The following is a 22608-nucleotide window of genomic DNA, read 5'->3' as shown; positions in this document are numbered from 1 at the left end:
CTGAGGACATGGCATTTATATATCATATGATAGCCAGCTGAGGACATGGCATTTATATATCATATGATAGTCAGCTGAGGACATGGCATTTATATATAATATGATAGCCAGCTGAGGACATGGCATTTATATATCATATGATAGCCAGCTGAGGACATGGCATTTATATATCATATGATAGCCAGCTGAGGACATGGCATTTATATATCATATGATAGCCAGCTGAGGAAATGGCATTTATATATCATATGATAGCCAGCTGAGGTTTAGATATCATATACATGTAATAGAAAGCTGAGGACATGGCATTTATATATCATATGATAGCCAACTGAGGTTTCGATATCATATGATAGCAATCTGAGGACATGGCATTTATATATCATATGATAGCAAGCTGAGGACATGGCATTTATATATCATATGATAGCCAGCTGATGACATGGCATTTATATACCATATGATAGCCAGCTGATGACATGACATTTATATATCATATGATAGCCAGCTGATGACATGACATATACATACATGTATCATATGATATTAAGTCACGTCACATGATATTGGTCAACAGAAGGCATATGAATTATGACATCTATAACCTAATAATCACACCCCTGCCTTTTTTGGGGGGGAAAGAGGACAGATATATGTTCTTAACAAAAGTTCATAAATGTTTCCTATTTAATCTCACTGATCTTACCAATACAAATCTTTAACATTTAAACAAATTGACTTCTCTGTAGAAAAAAAAGTAGCTTTATTACGAGAAAATCTTTAATTTTTTCGTACTATTATTTCTTTATTGAAACACTTCTTTTAAGTTAATAGTTTTGTAACTGCAACGTGGACTTTTTAGGTTGAATATGGTATACCATATGATAAGGCAGCAGAGCTTTGACATAACAAGGCACTTTAATACATTACAGGATATTTATGAGCATTTCACATAACAAAATGTGTTCTATGGCGATACAGTTTGTAGGTCATTATAATACCAAACAATCATTGATATATCACGTTTTTCTCCTTTGATATCTTTGCCAAAGTTCTTCGTGTTGAACCTCTGACACTCACCTGTCTGGTACAAACAGATCTAGAGTTTCGCGAATAATTACCTGGTAATTTTCTACCAGATGGGTTGCATATTTTAGTATTGTTTCATCACGTTCCTCTGAATAGCATTTCATGTCTGGTTCGTAATTGATGATACACGGTCTGTAATGGTGAATCTTAGCGATGCCGGGATCCACCTCCAGAATCCTCATGTCTTTGTGTATTGTCTTACTAACATGATGAATTCCTAACTCGAATATTTTCTGAGGGGCTACCATCAGTTTCGTTCTGACAGAACTGAGGACTTTATTTCTCTGTAGAAGCTGAAGGAATGTAAGCTGTTGGGAAGGATCAGGAACTTGTTTTGGATCAAAGAAAGCACTTTTGAAAGAAAATCCTGCAACATTAGGTGAATCGGTTTCAAAATTTCTTAAAGAATGCACCATGTCGGACCAGGAGTAATTATGTACAGGAAGCAGAAATTCATCCAAATCTACAAAAAGTAAATATTCGAAATCAGCCATGTGTCTGTATAGGCAATCCTGAATGGCTAATAGCTGACCATGATACCAAATTTCTCTCTCGTTTATCTGGGGTGAAAGCCTCCAGTCCACGAGAGTTACCTCCCCTTTTTCTTTATAAAATGTCAATAATTTCTCGACGGCGTCTGTTATATCATATATATAAAACGTCAGATGAGATGCCCCTAAAATTTTTGAAAATTCAATAAACTGAATCAATAAAGATAACGAAATATCACCAAATATTGGCGGAAGGCAAAGACCAAATTTCTGTTTTTGTGAAATTTTAGGTTCTAAATTGGAATGTTCACTTGATGGAATGATATCACTGCTTGTTGATTTTTCAACCGATTCCTTAAATGTAGATGAAGTTATTTTTAATTTCACAAGTTTTTCTGGGTGTAAATTACTGGATATTGATATTGTAGTTAATTTTGCAAGCACAGTGTTGTTAAGAATTTCCTCGGGAATTTCACATGAAAATATCCATCCTCCATAATATCGGCCGTGGTTCTCACACATTTCGTAACTATGCGTGTGAACCTTCAACCAGGTGTTGTGTCCGTAATTAAAATGACAGATTAAACTTTCCACACTGTTGAAACGTTTTAGTCCGATAATTCTCATACAAGGCTGGCCATCCTTCAGTGTCGGCCTGTTGTCGTAGTAAACAGAAAATACGGACACATTTCCTACACTCGTCGAACTTTTTGTTTGTAGAGTCGTACCGTCATCCAAACTCTCCATTAACTTAAGAGTCTGGTGTTCTTGTTTGACCTTCCTGTAGGGGTGAAGGTCATTCAGTGGCCTTCGATCCTTTTGGTTGTACACACCAAAATGGCTTTGATGTCTGTAGAGTGGTTCCTCTTCGTCGGAACTCTCCGGTATGAGAAGGAAGTTTTTGTTGTGACTGGTGACCACTACTGCCCTCTGTAGGAAGCCGAGATGTAACCCGACCATAACACATGTGTACAGTACTAGGAGGCCAGGCAGAACGAGTTTGTAGACAAGGGAGAGCCTCATTGTGGTCACCTGTCAACATGGGGAGACAACTCCGCTTATTTACTCGTAGTCTATCTTGCCATATTGCAATTTTGGAGACACTAAAATTTTCTCCTAGGTGAATCCAATATTTCTTTCACTTGTAATTTGAACTGTATCCAATTTTACTATATATTCTGCGAACATGTCTCGTTTCTGAACACCGCTGTGGGCAATACGCCGATCATATCACTGTGATATGCAGCGACACCGTTTATATAAGTACGTCTCACGTCTTTCACTTACTTTTTAAATTTTATTTCTGGAAAATCAATAACACAATCCTCAACTATTACAACATTTGAGTGAAATTCGACTCCAGATAAGCATGTATTCTGCCAAGTTTCTAACCAGTTTTAAGTAGACACTCTTCACTATTTAAAAGATAGGATTGTACGTCTGGAGAAACACTCCTCCTCCATATTACTCGGGCGTTTGGGTGCTGGTGTATGTCCTTGAGTGTACTAGTCAACATCACATCCTTACCGCTCCGTAATCACAGCCTCCAGCGGTCCCTATCAGTAAACCAGACAGGAATCTCACGTCAGATGTTGGCTTCTATATATTTCCTGCTATTTGTCCCGGATCTTTGACTTTCCATCATTGGAAATTGATAGCAGATTCCCTGGATTTGGTCCCTGAAGGAATCTAATGTTGTTTCCTTGTGAACTTTGAGCTAGGTGACTAAAACATTTGCTGAAGATTTCAGGCCGGACAGCTCCTTGGTACTAATACTCCATTTGTAGGGCAGAAAAAAGCCGTCAACACCTGTCAGGATCGATCTCCGTCAGAGTACTGGGTGCACTAAAAAAGATAAAAATCTTTATAACATAAAAATCTTAAGATGTCAAAGATTGGATTGTTACACCATAACCCAACCGTGCTTGGAATTGATAGAAAGATTGCTCAGAATGTTATAAATCAGTTTGAAATTTTTTATGTAACTGGTTTGTATAGTGTTGTTTTATTAGATGAATTAAACAAGAAAAGATATGAGATATAGTCATGCATTGAAAGTGTTTTAATGCATATTAGTAGTCAGGGACAGGCTTATGTCATAATGTGAAGGTAAAAATATCTTTTTCTCAAGCTGAATTGAGTGTAATGTAGATGTGATGTGTAGAAACGTTTTATATTTGATGTGTTTTGGTGAAGAATATACATATGATATCAGCAGTGAACACAAAATAAAAGTTTCTGATACAGAGTTTTGAATATGAAAACAAAAGCAGGGAAAAAACCAAAGGAAGACAAAAGAGACAACAAAAACAAACAAAAGAAAAAACGCACAAAAAATGCAAAACAAAAGAGACAACAAAATGGGGGGGGGGGGGGGGGGGGGGGGCACAATAATTTCTAAAATAGTATGGTATAAGTGGTTGAAAAATCAGCCTTAGTATACCAAATGTTAATGCTGAAGTTATACACGAGGGAGGGGGCTTAATTATTAATTATCCAAGGATAAATGCAGTACAAAACTTCTGCACTATGGAAAAGGGCATAAAAATGGTGTAAGCATGTAAAAATTCAAAGAATTAAGTACACCCCCCCCCCCCCCCCCCCCCCCCCCCCCAACTCCTGCAAGGAATCTTCCACTAGTTAATTTTGAAGGCTTGATGTATTGTATGTGTGTGTATTTGGTGGTAGGTCAGTGGTAACACTGACAGAACCAGAGATAACAGTCAGAGATAGAACCGCAATCTATCTAACACTTGTCAGAATGGCAGGAATTGCACATATCCAAATTAATTGATTCAAGCATATTGAAGTATGTTTGACCCGTATGAAATTTAGTTTCAGATTGAGAGCATTTCAAGTCCGACAGGTTTAGCTGTCTGTTGTCCATAAACTGTCAACATTGATGGACCCAGGCAGGAGTTATCAGCATCTCGACTCCCTCCCTCTGATAACTGGTATCCAATATCCCCACTACCTAGATACTATGATATACATCGTATAGGTACAGTCTGCCATCTACAAGAATCCAGCAATCCATACTGGCAAGATACTGTCTCAAAATTGAATATCATTTTTCTCGTTGTTGTAAACAGTAAAATAAGTTCACACAAGCTTCAGCAAGTATTTAGTTCTGAATAATATACATGATCAAGTCATGCTAGTTAGAAAGGTTAAACAGCTGTCTGTCTGTCTGTCTAATCAGAATGTAACAAAGCTGTCTGTCCAATCAGAATGTTACAAGCCTGTCTGTCTGTCCAATCAGAATGTTACAAAGCTGTCTGTCTGTCTGTCCAATCAGAATGTAACAAAGCTGTCTGTCTGTCCAATCAGAATGCTACAAGCCTGTCTGTCTGTCCAATCAGAGTGTTACAAGTCTGTCTGTCCAATCAAAAAGTTACAAAAATTTCTGTTTGTCCAATGAAAAGGTTACAAAGCTGTTTGTCTATCCAATCGAAAGGTTACAAAACTGTCTGTTATCTGTCCAATCGAAGGTTTATAAAACTGTCTGCCAAATCAGAATGATATAAATAACTATCTGTCAGTCCAATCAAAATGTTACAAACCTGTCTGTCCAATCAGAATGTCACAAAGATGTCTGTCTGTTCAATCAGAATAACAGATGCTTGGTTATCAATGACAGATGAGTGGTAATCAATGGCAGTAACTATAGTAACTATTTGTACTCTGATGGTGTCACTTCGTCTTGTTCTCTGATCTTATTATATGACATTACACAATGTATTGTTTAATCATTTCTGTGATTAACACTCGAGAAATCAGGTACAGAGAGAGTCAGATTGTATTGTTGATATATGAAGTGTACAGTGTACAAAATGATGTTACAAATAGAGTTAGATTGTACAGTGTACAAAATGATGTCAGAAATAGAGTTAGATTGTACAGTGTACAAAATGATGTCAGAAATAGAGTTAGATTGTAGTGTACAAAATGATGTCAGAAATAGAGTTAGATTGTAGTGTACAAAATGATGTCAGAAATAGAGTTAGATTGTACAGTGTACAAAATGATGTCAGAAATAGAGTTAGATTGTAGTGTACAAAATGATGTTAGAAAAAGAGTTAGATTGTAATTGTTGATATATGAAGTGTACTGCAGTGTATAAAATCATGTTACAAATAGGAGTTAGATTGTAATGTTAAGTTATATAGGAAGTGTACAGTATATAATATTGTGTTAGAAATACACTACATCTCCGAGTGCACTTAACTAACACTAAAGTTGGAGATACTGGAAATTAACTACAGATGAAAGGACGATTCTTATTGAAGTATCTGTAGATAAGAGGTTTCTGTACACTTCAGTAGTAACAATTTCGGTAAGTTGTTTGGGAGTACCATTGATATCAGACATGGATGGATCTAAAGAACACATGTACACACTCCAAACCACTACAACAAACAGATGATAGGCTCACCCTCATCTGCTGCCATATTGAAGTACCATCCTTTTATACCTAGAGAATTTAATTGTAGACAAATCATGACCACATCTTTGGAAACTATATAAACTCACATGCCCATACCTCTCTAATATAAACTTTCTTTTAAGCAATTTCTTCTCAATAGCCATGTAAGAGGTCAAGGGTCATGATATTGGGCCAGTATAATACTAATGTATTATAATGCTACAAAGTTTGTTAATATGAAGTACCTTCAAGGTCAAAGGGATCGACAACGAAGAGGTCCAAGGTCATGATATTGGGCCAGTATCATGCTTATATAATGCTACAAAGTTTGTTGATATGGATGTTCTTGAGTACTTTCAAGGTCAAAGGGATCGACAACGAAGTGGTCCAAGGTCATGATATTGGGCCAGTATCATGCTTGTATTATAATGCAACAGAGTTTGTTAATATGGATGACCATGAATAGTTTCAAGGTTAAAGGGGTCGGCAACAAAGAGGTTCAAGGTCATGATACTGGGCCAGCATCATGCTTGTATTATAATGCTACAAAGTTTGTTAATATGGATGACCTTGATGTACTTTCAAGGTCAGAGGGGTCAACAAAAGAAGGGTCCAAGGTCATGATACTGGTACCTGTAAGTACCATGTGCAAAGTCTGGATGATTGCACTACAAAACTTATTTTCAAAGTGACAGGGGACATGAACAAATTATTGTGTTAAATCTTCAATTATATTTTCACGAATAACAATATTCTAGGGAAACCATCAGACATACACAATTACTGAAAAATAATCATTATTGATTTCAGTTGCACATCAGTGATCTCCGTCAACTTTGAAATTCAAATGAACTATATAATTACATCGGTGTCAACTTTGAAATTCAAATGAACTATATAATTACATCGGTCTTCACTTCATTGTCTGTAGAACATGTCAGTGATACAGGCCTATTGGACCTCTTGTTTTATAACAGTGATGTTACTAATTGAGAATGGTAAGATATGTTTGGAGGGGGTGGGGGGAGGGGGCTCATATTCTGCTGCTATTTAAAAATCTTTTTCTTATTGAAAAATATGCAATTTCTGATATTTTCATTAAACCACATATTGGTTAGTAAATCAGGGATTTTCCTACAATAAAAACAGGATTTGTTAAAAGGACCCATTCCCCTAAAACAATCTTATGAAAATTCCAAATTTGACACTAAAAATTGCCAATTTCGAAATCACTTTTGAATGATAAGTGTGTTTTATATACAAAGACAGCAATGTTGAAAAATAAAAACCAGGTACAGATTACAAAATGAAATCAAAAATGATATAAAAGCAACATTCATCAAAGAAAAACTGAAATTTGTACGAATTTCACTATTTTTTCCTTTTCGCGTAGAAATTCCCAATTCAATGGACCCTGGACCCAGTTGAAAAATTGTATGAAAATCCCTGGTAACCAGTAATTTTAATTGCACACCAGGTAAATATGTACACATTTAATTTACTATATGGTAGAATCTACAATACAACAATGGTCCAAAATCTACATATATATCTGGGACGTAGTATATATATATACCTACATTTTTGTACAATGTCAAATAAAAGTATCACACTTCAATTCCGGCAAAATATGCATTTACAGGAGCAGATGTTTTTGATCTATTTATCATATCTTAGCATTTTCACAAATTCAGAAATGCTTCATTTTAAAGAAATGCAATATAAAACCGCTTTTTTTCTGAAAGCTGAGCGGCCTATTGATACTTCAGGGTGTTTGAAAATTCCCTCCCTGTTTCTAAATTCTCAATAGCTGTAATGCTAATTCAAGATATTAATGTTAACTAGATCTGTGTGTTTAGGAAATACTAGAGCACTTGTTTAGTACATTTATTTACAGATATTAAGAATGGCTAAATCTTTATCTGATAAAAGCAGATGTGTAAGGGAAAACAGATGTTTCTTCGGACTACCTGTCAAAGAGTGCAGATAATTTCAACACTACAACTGCAAATGTAAGTTTGTACTTCAAGCAAAAATAAAACTTAGAAGAAAACAGTGTAAAAATCTGCCGATAGACTGTTAGACTTCCTGATGAAAGATGGATATAGGCGTTTAAGATTTGAACGCGTTACCCTATCCTGGAGTTAAAAACACTTTATTTATCAGTGTATGTTAAGGATTATTGGCAGAAACCTGTTAAAGTCTCCAACTGTTCTCAGTTATAACGAACATGTAATTTTAGTCTCGTTGCTCAGGTGAGGTTTTTGTTACCGTAATAATCTGTCTCTCCTGTGTCTATTTATAGCTAGGGTTATTTGAACGGTGATCATCTTAAGAATCCGGATACATTTTCCGGAAGTTTTATCTCCGATCTTTCCTGATTGTTCAGTATCAGATACATTGGAGTTAATTTCTTAAACCTTCACAACAGATGAATTTAATCAGTAATTAAAAATTCAAAAATTTTCCTACAGAGACTGATATTTCAACTGCGAATTAATATTAATTAAAAGATAAATTTGCATATGTTTGAGTTTGGCATCCATGGCCTCAGGTGAAAATTTGTTTTACCTTTTAATCTAATATTTCACTTTTGATCTTTTTTCCACATGACCTATATAAGCACACCTGTTGACGAGGTTACTGATGAGGAAACACCTGTACTCTTACCTGTCGAACCATTAATCTGATGTTATCTGTGATGGTGGTTTAGTAAATTGGAAGATCTTCAAGTGGTTTTACCGTTAACATTTGTATTAGTTTATGCAGAAAGAAAACGGTTTTAGAACTTTTAAGATAAAATTCTTTGGCTTGCTGTTCCAATCAGCCAAGGTCATTGGTTATGAATCTCATGCGGTATACTGGCATATTATAATTATCTACATGTTTATATGTGCGTTCAAGCTATATTACCAACATTTTTTTTTTATTTTTGGAATTTTCTGTGAAACAATTAGTTACACAGTTTATTTTAAGATAATCAGAATTCTTGGGATTTTTCTCTTTCAATTTGTTTCTAGCAGCTGTGATTGATAATAAATGTTAGTCCGGTATATTTTCTACCATTATTATGTAAGAAGTGCCTATAAAGCTAGGTTTCAAAGAATTTATTCTGAAATATCAACGCTTAAGTTCCTTCTAATGTTTTGAAACCATTATGGCTAATGATATTCATTTCTTTACGCTGAAAAATGTGATGGAGAATACCTATAATGCATTCAAACTTTGATCCCCACCCAACATCAATTCCTATATTTAAAATCACTAATCTAATTTGTAAAGACATCCAATAATCTTCAAGCAACTGTCACTTTAAAATAAATATACATTAATATCACCATAGTCCTTCACAAATAAGCTTCTTTCTAAAAATCATTTTGACAGAATCATCAATTTCAGAATAAAAGCTTAGAGTAGGGGTAAAATTGTCCCTTCTCAAACTTTAATTCTAAATTTTTACATTATGGAAGGAGATTTAGGATAAATATGTTACTAATCATTTATACTAAATGGGATGGGCTTGTATGATGATAAATATGGTACTACACTTTTATACTTAAAGGGGAGGGGCTTGTATGAGGATACATATGGTACTAAACTTTAACAATAGGGGAGGGGATTATATTTGAGGAAAAACATGGTACTGATCTTTACACTAGGGGGGAGAGCTTATTTAAGGATAAATTGGTACTAAAGTTTTACACTTGAGGGGGGGATTATTTGAGGATAAATATGGTACATAACTTTTACACTAGGGGAGGGGGATTATTTGAGGATGCATGTATATATATATATATTCCAGTACTTCTTATATATATTATGTGATTGTATTTGTATTTTTTGTGTTTTGATGCCTCGAAAATTTAACAAGCCTCATTGTCCACACTGTTTGAATTACTTTTTTGCCCCATATATATATATGGTATAATTTATTACCAGTGAAAGACAAATTTAGAGAAATCTTTAATACAGATTTTGCAGTAAACACACCATATTTTTAAAATTAACATACTTAGTAACTGTACAAATATTAGTTCAAATTTGATGAGAAATCCATTTATTTCCTAAACACAACATCTAGGACAATCTTGGGAGGTTGAACTCGCTGTTACCCATTAAGACTTCAGGAAGACCATACACTATAAAAAAAATCGCCTATTTTAACTTATTGCATGGTTTATGTAGACCATTGCCCAGACTTTATCGCCAGTGTTCACGGTTCTTGAGATTTAGATAACATGAAGGATGCTAGAAGATTGTTTCACCAGTAAGACCATTGTCGCTCTGGCTCCGTTGGTATAACCTTTGGTTACATTGAAGGGTGTAAAGTTTCTCAGCCGTACCTCACGTTTTTATTTATCTTTTGTCTTCAACAACTTGGAACTGATTCATTTCAAAGCAGACATGAAAACTATTAAGCTCTCAGAACCAAAAAAAATATTTTTCATAAATATTTTCCTCTGAACATATATTTACCTATAAAACATCTTGTATACAATAAATACAAAAATTGAAAGCAATATGGTTTCACATTGAAAATTTTCAAGGTTGAACACCTGGGGTTTTGCACCGAGACAGACTATTGATCGTAATACCGTAACAACAGGCCAGGGCTACAATACGACAGGGTATACAGTACACGGGTATGATAAGGTGAGGGATCACAAAGCGTGACGTAATTAAAGTCTCGCGCACCAATTATTGTCGATTAATTGGATCTCTTTCAGCACGACATGTTGCACATCGGCACTTTTGTGAGTTTGACGGTGGATCAATATTAGAAAATTTAAAGGAAAACAACAGTGAACAGCAGATTAAGCTACTGAATGACATTTTTTAAATAATTGAAATAATCCGCTTCAATCATTATATAGATGTATATTCTTCAGTGCTATAGATAAGTCGTATGCACTGCCGTGGTTGTTTTGATTGACAGCTGGTTCAGTTAAGATTGTTTACTTGGAATTAATGTATTGACCCACAAATAAGCCTCATATCCACAAATAAGCCCCTTCATCTTTGCAGAATTATCAATTTCAATACACTAAACTAAAAATGGTACAACGATCCTCCCAAAACCTAAATACTAAACTTATACACTCTTGGAGGGGTTTATTGAGGATAAATATTGTACTAAACTTTTACACTTTGGGAGGGGCTTATTGAGGATAAATAAGGTATTAGTACTGAACTTTTTTACTTTGGGGTTGGGGTTGGAGGGGGGAGGGCTTATTGAGGATAGATATTGTACTAAACTTTTATACTTTGGGAGGGGCTTATTGAGGATAAATATGGTACTTAACTTTTATACTTTGGGAGGGGCTTATTGAGGATAAATATGGTACTAAACTTTTACACTTTGGGAGGGGCTTATTGAGGATAAATAAGGTATTAGTACTGAATTTTTTTACTTTGGGGTTGGGGTTTTGGGGGGGGGGGCTTATTGAGGATAAATATGCTACTAAACTTTTACACTTTGGGAGGGGCTTATTGAGGATAAATAAGGTATTAGTACTGAACTTTTTAACTTTGGGGTTGGGGTTGGGGGGGGGGGGGGGGGGGGCTTATTGAGGATAAATATGGTACTAAACTTTTACACTTCGGGAGAAGCTTATTGAGGATACATATGGTACTAAACTTTTACACTTTGGGAGGGGCTTATTGAGGATAAATATGGTACTAAACTTTTACACTTTGGGAGGGTCTTATTGAGGATAAATAAGGTATTAGTACTGAACTTTTTTACTTTGGGGTTGGGGTTGGGGTTGGGGGGGGGGGTTGGGGGGGCTTATTGAGGATAAATATGGTACTTAACTTTTACACTTCGGGAGAAGCTTATTGAGGATAAATATGGTACTAAACTTTTACACTTTGGGAGGGGCTTATTGAGGATAAATATGATACTTAACTTTTTTACTTGATAAGGGGGTTTGTTTGAGGATAAATACAGTAGTCAATATTCGAAAATAAATTGTTGATATAGAGTGGTTCATATCCTAGTACATTAAACTAATATCCACTAATTAGGCTAAATAAATCTAATGTATCCTGTTAGTCTGGAGAAAGTGAAGGACCTGGAATGATGTAGAAAAATATTGGAAAGTGTTTTAAATATCTTTGGCAACTTTAGAAATGTTGATAGATTTGATCTGAACCCTTTTGATGTAGTTTTAGATGTTTTGTAAATATTGGGGGAAAAGAATACCGGATTTGAGTGATGAAAACAGGCAATCATTTATCAAACACATGATTTATAGATTTCACTCTCAACAGGTTGTTTGGACGGATATCGACTCATCACTTTTAAGGGATTAAGGAAAAAATCACCCAGGTTTATAACCAGCTGGGATGCTCACATAATGTTTACATTCTGAATTGAATTGACTTTTAGCATTTCAGAAAATTATATTAATGTATGCATTCCTGTTGAATGCGTTAAACTGGTTGTAAAAAATGTGGATAGTCAGTTCGACCTTGCAAAAATAAAATAAATCTATAACAAAAACTGATTTTGTTAAATATACAATGACAGATCTATCGATTAATCTTTTCACTTTTATCACCAAATCTCGACAGTTTTAATTATTTCATTTTATTTTGTTATTTTTGCCGATACCATATTAAAAAAAAAAAATTTAAATATACATTCTCCTTTATCAGAAACTCTGATAACTGGAAGACAATGTTGAATTAACTCGAGGCAAACATTCAGTTCCAGTGGTAACCTTCTATGTCAGACATATTTGGTCCTCAAATACTCAGGAAATGACAAAAAAAATGTTCACTGTCCCGGACATTGACTTTGAGATTTGTCTGTATTTGTTTATAATTATCTTCTTATTTGGTTTTGTTCAAAGATAATAAGTCTGAAAAATTAATTCTCTATCATATAAATTTGAAATATTTATTGTACATAATGTAGTTGATTAATAATTTGAAATCAAATGAAATTACTGTTGGAAATTAAAGGTGAAATAATTTGTACTTTATTACAAATCAATATCTTTAGCTTTGTTCTGTTGCGGTCTCTCAGTTTATACCTGGGTGCCTCCCTGTTTACCTTTTAAAAGCTCGCCGAGCTGGTACTAATTGATTTCTATAAACGATATTAATGGTTACAAGATCTCAAGCACGGACATATCGATTGCAAACTTCAAACGAATGAAAGTGTCTGTTTTTTATGTAATTTCATTATGTCATATTTGTTGACGGAATATTAACATATTGGAAAGCCATACCTGAAGTTGATGGTTGTTTATTCTGTATTTCTGCATAGCAACTTTGTCTCAATGACTAATGGAAGTACACTAGTGTTTATTGTGTGTGTGTGTTTTATAAAAAAATAGGGGGGGATAAAGGTGTGCTCAGAACAGCCAAGTTCAAATGAACCTGGTGAAAAGAATGGTTAAGCAAAATCTTATTCAATATACCGGTATAAATATATAACTTTGTAACACTGCCACTATTTGTCCAGCAGACATTTGGCAATATGATCTATATATATAATTGTGTTAAAATTTGGTAGTTTGTGGTGTGAGAAGGGATATTATATATAGCTGTGAAGTATTTTGGTAGTTTGTGGTGTGAGAAGTGATATTATATATAGCTGTGAAGTGTTTTGGTAGTTTGTGGTGTGAGAAGTGATATTATATTTAAGCTGTGAAGTATTTTGGTAGTTTGTGGTGTGAGAAGTGATATTATATAAAGCTGTGAAGTATTTTGGTAGTTTGTGGTGTGAGAAGTGATATTATATAAAGCTGTGAAGTATTTTGGTAGTTTGTGGTGTGAGAAGTGATATTATATATAGCTGTGAAGTATTTTGGTAGTTTGTGGTGTGAGAAGGGATATTATATATAGCTGTGAAGTATTTTGGTAGTTTGTGGTGTGAGAAGTGATATTATATAAAGCTGTGAAGTATTTTGGTAGTTTGTGGTGTGAGAAGGGATATTATATATAGCTGTGAAGTATTTTGGTAGTTTGTGGTGTGAGAAGTGATATTATATAAAGCTGTGAAGTATTTTGGTAGTTTGTGGTGTGAGAAGTGATATTATATAAAGCTGTGAAGTATTTTGGTAGTTTGTGGTGTGAGAAGTGATATTATATAAAGCTGTGAAGTATTTTGGTAGTTTGTGGTGTGAGAAGTGATATTATATATAGCTGTGAAGTATTTTGGTAGTTTGTGGTGTCAGAAGTGATATTATATTTAAGCTGTGAAGTATTTTGGTAGTTTGTGGTGTGAGAAGTGATATTATATAAAGCTGTGAAGTATTTTGGTAGTTTGTGGTGTGAGAAGGGATATTATATATAGCTGTGAAGTATTTTGGTAGTTTGTGGTGTGAGAAGGGATATTATATATAGCTGTGAGGTATTTTGGTAGTTTGTGGTGTGAGAAGGGATATTATATATAGCTGTGAAGTATTTTGGTAGTTTGTGGTGTGAGAAGTGATATTATATATAGCTGTGAAGTGTTTTGGTAGTTTGTGGTGTGAGAAGGGATATTATATATAGCTGTGAAGTATTTTGGTAGTTTGTGGTGTGAGAAGTGATATTATATATAGCTGTGAAGTATTTTGGTAGTTTGTGGTGTGAGAAGTGATATTATATATAGCTGTGAAGTATTTTGGTAGTTTGTGGTGTGAGAAGTGATATTATATAAAGCTGTGAAGTATTTTGGTAGTTTGTGGTGTGAGAAGTGATATTATATATAGCTGTGAAGTATTTTGGTAGTTTGTGGTGTGAGAAGTGATATTATATAAAGCTGTGAAGTATTTTGGTAGTTTGTGGTGTGAGAAGTGATATTATATATGGCTGTGAAGTATTTTGGTAGTTTGTGGTGTGAGAAGTGATATTATATAAAGCTGTGAAGTGTTTTGGTAGTTTGTGGTGTGAGAAGTGATATTATATAAAGCTGTGAAGTATTTTGGTAGTTTGTGGTGTCAGAAGTGATATTATATATAGCTGTGAAGTATTTTGGTAGTTTATGGTGTCAGAAGTAATATTATATAAAGCTGTGAAGTATTTTGGTAGTTTGTGGTGTGAGAAGGGATATTATATAAAGCTGTGAAGTATTTTGGTAGTTTATGGTGTCAGAAGTGATATTATATAAAGCTGTGAAGTATTTTGGTAGTTTGTGGTGTCAGAAGTGATATTATATATAGCTGTGAAGTATTTTGGTAGTTTATGGTGTCAGAAGTAATATTATATAAAGCTGTGAAGTATTTTGGTAGTTTGTGGTGTGAGAAGGGATATTATATAAAGCTGTGAAGTATTTTGGTAGTTTGTGGTGTCAGAAGTAATATTATATAAAGCTGTGAAGTATTTTGGTAGTTTGTGGTGTGAGAAGGGATATTATATATAGCTGTGAAGTATTTTGGTAGTTTATGGTGTCAGAAGTAATATTATATAAAGCTGTGAAGTAGTTTGGTAGTTTGTGGTGTGAGAAGGGATATTATATATAGCTGTGAAGTATTTTGGTAGTTTATGGTGTCAGAAGTAATATTATATAAAGCTGTGAAGTATTTTGGTAGTTTGTGGTGTGAGAAGGGATATTATATAAAGCTGTGAAGTATTTTGGTAGTTTATGGTGTCAGAAGTGATATTATATAAAGCTGTGAAGTATTTTGGTAGTTTATGGTGTGAGAAGTGATATTATATATAGCTGTGAAGTATTTTGGTAGTTTGTGGTGTCAGAAGATGCAAATAGCATCATGTATGAAAGGATTATCTTTAAATAGAAAGTCTTAATAAGCAGCTTTGAATGTTTTGAAATGCATGGCATATACAATTATTTAAAGAGTTTAATGAATTCCATATCACAATTATAGCCACAAGTATAAGATTCTGTTTATCACATAACCTATATTAATGAAGATATCATTGAAACTTCCAAGTTTATTTCTATATAACACTGCATGATAATCCATTGACAGGGTATACATCTGTTGTGAAGTCATAATGGTGTTAATTATTACACATGTGTCCTAGATATTTATGACATCATTACATGGACTCCATATCTATATGGAGGTGGAACAGATGTGGCCAGTTATGTGTTAAAGAGCTGTTTAGCCCACTATTATCAGCGTTACTAATTTCAAATTGTTTCCTTTATGGCCATTTGTCCTTAAACATTATACATTTCTTGAGAAGTATACTGGAATAGTTTTTTCTCAAAATTCATTTAGAAGATTTCACTTTGTACTGTTGTGTTGCCTGTCAATTTTGACACCGATCAGAAACAAAATGGTAAACGTGTTAGGATACAGCTGTTTTGTACGCCAATAAATAGTTAAAAGGAAAGATGAGAAAAGTAGAGAAAAGATTTTAAGGATGTTTGGTGCTGAGATTCTTCAGGGATGTCCTGTTTTGGGATATAAGATATCCCTGACAACATCTAACATTAATGGAACACCCTTGAATACTAATATCAATAAAAGTTTCCTTTATATATGCATGCTAATTTTATAGACCAATTATCCTAAATGAAGGACTAATTGTCCTAGATGTGGAACCAATGATCCTAAATTTGAGACCTAGGATACTAAATGTGGGACAAATTATCCTAAATGAAGGACTGATGATCCAAAATATGGGTCCAATATATCCTTTAAATGACATGAAGAAACATTCTAAATGGAGAAATTAACGATCCTAAATGTTTGGAACCTGTGTTATTGGAACAACCATCTTAAATGTAGGACAAATATCCTATGTTTTCAGGAACAACCATCTTAAATGTAGGACAAATATCCTATGTTTTCAGGAACAACCATCTTAAATGTAGGACAAATATCCTATGTTTTCAGGAACAACATTCTAGATGTAGGACAAATATCCTATGTTTTCAGGAACAACATTCAAATTGTTGGACCAACATCCAAAGTGTTAAGGAATTACATCCTAAATATAGGACCAACATCCTAAGTGTTCAGGAATTACATCCTAAATATAGGACCAACATCCTGAGTGTTAAGGAATTACATCCTAGTTATAGGACCAACATTGAACCAACATCCTTAAGTGTTAAGGAACTACATCCTAAATGTAGGAGAAACACTACACTATCAATGTAGGACCAATGTTATAAATGAATAGGACCACCATAATGGACCAACATCCTCAATATCACTAAGTACCATTGATGTTTTTCTGTTACTATGGGAGAAATCTGTATCCCAGTGAGTTTATAAGGCTGAAATGTGTTTATAGACCAGAAGACTGAAACTTGATAAAACTTGCAATTGTGTTTAAATTTCATTTTGATACAGTAAAATTCTAAAAAAAACAAGCTGAATATTTTCATCTCTGATCATTAACATGCTTGTCAAATTAATACAGACCTGATTGTTTATTTTATTTTTAGAAACATTTTTTCCAAAGTTCTAATTGTAATTTGCTTACCTATTCAAAAAGTTAGTATATGACTTTAAAATGTCTGAGAACCTATCTGTTTGAAATGCTATGAAAACAGAATCTATTGAAACTGTTTTTATATACACATGTCAGTATGTGAGATAGATGGTGCTGTAGGAGATAGCAGTACCTAGTTTCTGACACACCCATACTACCACATAGAGTTATATATAGGTAAAATAAGTAAAAGTAGGTATATCTATCTATGTATGTACTATCTACCTGTAGTGTACAGACTTACCTGTAAATCAGGGAACACTAAGCTGACATCTGGGTTGTATAGCACTGTTAACACACCATGCTTCACATGAGTAAGTCTTTGTTTACAAAGACCCAGTCTCCACTTATCCCACATCCAAAGGAACGGTACAGTGATCTGATTGGTGGAGGATGGGGAGGGGCACCCACGGGGTAATTCTGTGTGGTGTGGAGGGTTATTATTGATGGAAGGTAGATAGCTTAGATCTGAGCCAGATAAATATCGTACTTAAATCCTCAGCTCTCTATTGACAATTAAGTCTAATTAACGTTGATGGTTGGAAGGAGGGTGGTGATGGATGGAAAGGATGACAGACAGACGACAGGGCTATAGGGGAGGATAAAGAAAGAGAGATGGAAAGTTCAAGGAACAACAGATTTAGGGAGTTGATAGATGGAAAGGTTGACAGACAGAACAACAGGACTAGGGGAGGGTGAAGGAAGAGATGAAAGTTTTAGGAAACAACAGATTTAGGGAGGTGATGTACTGTATGGGAAGTTTGAGGGACATAAAATGATAAACAACAGATTAGGGGATGGTAAGGGGAGAGTGGGGATGGATGGAAGGTTTTAGGGAACAGCAGATTTAGGGAGGTGATGGATTGGAAAGTTTGAGGAACATCAACAACTGATTAGGGTAGGGGAGAGCGGTGATGGATGGAAAGTTTTAGGGAACAACAAATTATTAGGTAGGTGATAGATTAGGGGAGGGTTATAAGGGGATCGAGGGAGGCGATGGAAGGAAAGTTTGAGGGAAGGACAGTATTACTGAGGTGATGGATGGAAAGTTTGAGGGAACGACAGTATTACTGAGGTGATGGATGGAAAGTTTGAGGGAACGACAGTATTACGGAGGTGATGGAAGGAAAGTTTGAGAGGATGACAGGATTACGGAGGTGATGGAAGGAAAGTTTGAGGGAAGGACAGTATTACTGAGGTGATGGATGGAAAGTTTGAGGGAACGACAGTATTACTGAGGTGATGGATGGAAAGTTTGAGGGAACGACAGTATTACGGAGGTGATGGAAGGAAAGTTTGAGAGGATGACAGGATTACGGAGGTGATGGAAGGAAAGTTTGAGGGAAGGACAGGATTACGGAGGTGATAGAAGGAAAGTTTGAGGGAAGGACAGTATTACTGAGGTGATGGAAGGAAAGTTTGAGGGAACGACAGTATTACGGAGGTGATGGAAGGAAAGTTTGAGGGAATGACAGGATTACGGAGGTGATGGAAGGAAAGTTTGAGGGAAGGACAGTATTACGGAGGTGATGGAAGGAAAGTTTGAGGGAACGACAGGATTACGGAGGTGATGGAAGGAAAGTTTGAGGGAACGACAGGATCACGGAGGTGATGGATGGAAAGTTTGAGGGAAGGACAGGATTACGGAGGGAATGGAAAGAAAGTTTGAGAGGATGACAGGATTACGGAGGTGATGGAAGGAAAGTTTGAGGGAACGACAGGATTACGGAGGTGATGGAAGGAAAGTTTGAGGGAAGGACAGTATCACGTAGGTGATGGATGGAAAGTTTGAGGGAGCGACAGTATTACGGAGGGAATGGAAGGAAAGTTTGAGGGAGCGACAGTATTACGGAGATGATGGAAGGAAAGTTTGAGGGAACGACAGCATTACGGAGATGATGGAAGGAAAGTTTGAGGGAACGACAGCATTACGGAGGTGATGGAATGGAAGAAATAAGGGAGAAAGAAGGGGGAAGAGCATATTATTTATCATCTATCTGCTATGATGAAAATTAAACCAGGAAACTGCACTCCCTGTGTTTTGCAGATGTATGACACTTATCAGGTTGATCTAGTTTTAAACAGCCTAGCTCTCCCTCTCTCTTGCCAATTGTCTGCAACTTGTTGAAGTTGGGCAGCTATCATATATATAGACAGAGACAAGGAACACTTGTACTGTAATTAAATTCATATGAAAATGATCGGGTTTCTTTTTCAATTTAATATGTTATATTTGTTTCATTTAAATCTATCACATGTCTTACAGTCTATAAAATGCTGTTTTGTTTCTCTTTAATACATTTTTATTCCTGATGAAAATTTTGATTAAAGAAACATGCATGAAGTTATCAATTGAAAACAAAAGTAGAAAGTAACCAATTATCTGAAAGAACTTTATTTCTCTAGAGCAGAATATCAGACAGTCTCTACGAAAATCTTTCCATTGGGGATATATTGGTGGAATTCTGAAACTTTGATTTGGGGTCATATGTAGGTCGTTCTATGCTGTTTTCTGAAACATTAAATGATAAGGATTTTTAGGGTTTGTGTTATTTCTTTAACTTAAAACTCCCTGATAGACAAAAACTATTATCACAAAGACAAAAACTTATCGGATACAGTCAGTTCTACTGTTGAAACTCAGGGGTAGTCTGTTAGTGGGGAATTTAAAGAATGTACTTTTGGGGAGGATAAGTGTAAAAGCAGTGTGTGTTTTTACAGTAAACAGCATCAATGTTGTGAAATGTAGCGCTGGAAAGAAATTAACACAGCTCGTTAGCAAGCTGACAGGTTCCAGAGGGGTCCTATATACATATATAATTACTCCTCCAATCTGATGAATCTCTAGTAAACAATTGACTTTCTTTGCTTGTCACTGCCTGCAGTTTGTCAGGTTATAATTCTTATCACTAACTTTATTAGTAGACTCCAAAGTTTTAGGTTTATGATTCATAGCCTTATAACCGACACTAATATTGAAGAGTCATTCAGATAGACTGATCTGCCCAGGGATAAAGACCTCCTACCAAGACCGAGCTTTATACTTCTTGTCAAAAATTGAAGTCAAAAGTTCACAGTTAATAAATAGACTGTAATATTCCACATGCTTCTGAGAATACGAGTATGTTGTACTCACTAAGCTTCCAATAATAGTATACATGTATTTACTTTTACAACAAATATTATATTTGATGTTCTTGCAGATTTGATTAAGAACTGATTTTTGTATTAAATGTATATTATATTTAACATTCACGCTCCAGATCTTCTATTCTGATAAACATTGCATAAACCACTGTATCAAAATTGAGAATCTAAAAATTATCTATAAATTTTAAAAAAAATTTAATTAGGATTTACAAATGCATGTAGCTAAAATTATTTAATGTTGTTTGTTAAACGGAGTTACTACTCGTGTCTTAAAAAAAATTCTCAGCTGATTTTTCAGTGTACATTATACCCCATTTTTAGGTTTGCCATGTTTCAACTAAATATATATACAAAACTTTTGAAACCCGACATTGGAAATTACATAACATATTGAATGGGGAGCGATATAGCTGTTTCCATCCCGATTTTTCTTTCCAATTATTTTAGAATGACTACCCGGCGTGCAATAGAACATGAGTCGATTACCAGTATCTTGTGTCAAGTATTCTGGACTATTGAACAGACACCCATGATATATTATACTTCTAATATCTTGGGTGAGATTTGAACGATCTTGTCAGTGCTGTTTTAAAGTACATATTCTCATCATAATAATTGCATGTTTATTCAGAGTACCACAAATATATTGAGTAAATTGAGTACTACGATTATATGTTGAGTACTACGATTGTATATTGAGTACTACAATTGTATATTGAGTACTACGATTGTATGATTGAGTACTAAAATTGTATATTGAGTACTACAATTGTATATTGAGTACTACGGTTGTATATTGAGTACTACAATTGTATATTGAGTACTACGATTGTATATTGAGTATTACGATTGTATATTGAGTACTACAATTGTATGATTGAGTACTACGATTGTATGATTGAGTACTAAAATTGTATATTGAGTACTACCATTGTATATTGAGTACTATGATTGTATGATTGAGTACTACAATTGTATATTGAGTACTACGGTTGTATATTGAGTACTACGATTGTATATTGAGTACTACCATTGTATGATTGAGTACTAAAATTGTATATTGAGTACTACCATTGTATATTGAGTACTATGATTGTATGATTGAGTACTACAATTGTATATTGAGTACTACGGTTGTATATTGAGTACTACGATTGTATATTGAGTACTACAATTGTATGATTGAGTACTACGATTGTATATTGAGTACTACGATTGTATGATTGAGTACTACAATTGTATATTATGATTGAGTACTACAATTGTATATTGAGTACTACAGTGTTTATCGAGTACTACAATTATATATTGAGTGCTACAATTGTATACTGAGTACCTGCAGGTGCTAGTTTATAATTGAATACACAGTCATAAAGATTGGGGAGTTTATGGACATAGTAACACAGATGCTACAATACATTAAAACTGACTTGAGGTATAGAAATGGTATTTATTTTTCTTTCGAAACCCTACCTCTGATTTTCTGAAGACATTTATTTTATCAGGGAGAGTTGTATCGTATTTCGACAGGACAAACTAATCAGGCATCATGGCAGCCACTCTTTACTATCTGTCGGCCAATTAACTTCATGTCTATTTCAAAATCTCCAAATTTTGTCAAGATTTTATCAAAGATTTGAGATGTTTTGTAAGAGAATCACAGACAGTTAGATCGGGATGTTTGGATTTCCGGGCTAATTTGGCCAATGATGCCCAGTACGAGGATGCTTCAACTGGAGAGCTTCTGATTTTAAAAATAAACAATTTTGTAATATTCCTAGGATTTTCCATCAAGTGATCCCTTTGGGGGCCCCTGATGATAAGACACCCAAAGTAGCAGGTGCTTATCTAGGGAGATTCAACCTGGCTGTAAGGGCTGAGCTGTTGGGTCAGGGTGTATGCATGGGTGTGTGTGCATATTTATGTGCATTCATTGAGCTGTGAATGCATCCTGCCTATTATATCAGGTAATTACCCAGGGTTGTGAACCATTATGATAGACTGGCCGTGGGGTAACACATCATAGTCCGTGGCTTTATCATA

General features: G+C 34.8%; 2 protein-coding genes across 2 annotated transcripts in view; one reads left to right on the top strand and one right to left on the bottom strand.

Moving 5' to 3' along the window:
• LOC117341944 (propionyl-CoA carboxylase beta chain, mitochondrial-like) overlaps nt 1–22608 on the top strand; it is a 68652-nt gene that overhangs the window by 22201 nt on the left and 23843 nt on the right. The gene's annotated exons all lie outside the window — the stretch shown is intronic.
• Nucleotides 635–17962, bottom strand: LOC117341945 (beta-1,4-galactosyltransferase galt-1-like). Its single transcript, XM_033903828.1, has 2 exons — nt 17660–17962; nt 635–3425 (listed from the first exon to the last, which is right to left on the bottom strand). The coding sequence occupies exon 2, from the start codon at nt 2601–2603 to the stop codon at nt 1077–1079; it is 1527 nt and encodes a 508-aa protein (XP_033759719.1). The 5' UTR covers nt 2604–3425; nt 17660–17962; the 3' UTR covers nt 635–1076.

The sequence above is a fragment of the Pecten maximus genome, chromosome 14, assembly GCF_902652985.1.
Source record: "Pecten maximus chromosome 14, xPecMax1.1, whole genome shotgun sequence".
Classification (NCBI taxonomy): Eukaryota; Metazoa; Mollusca; class Bivalvia; order Pectinida; family Pectinidae; genus Pecten; species Pecten maximus.
The sequence above is the reverse complement of the archived record's forward strand: the minus strand, read 5'-3'. Positions and strand labels throughout refer to the sequence as shown.

Excerpts from the sequence above, each read along its gene's own strand:
- LOC117341945 (XM_033903828.1), bottom strand. The coding sequence starts at position 2,603 with ATGAGGCTCTCCCTTGTCTACAAACTCGTTCTGCCTGGCCTCCTAGTA.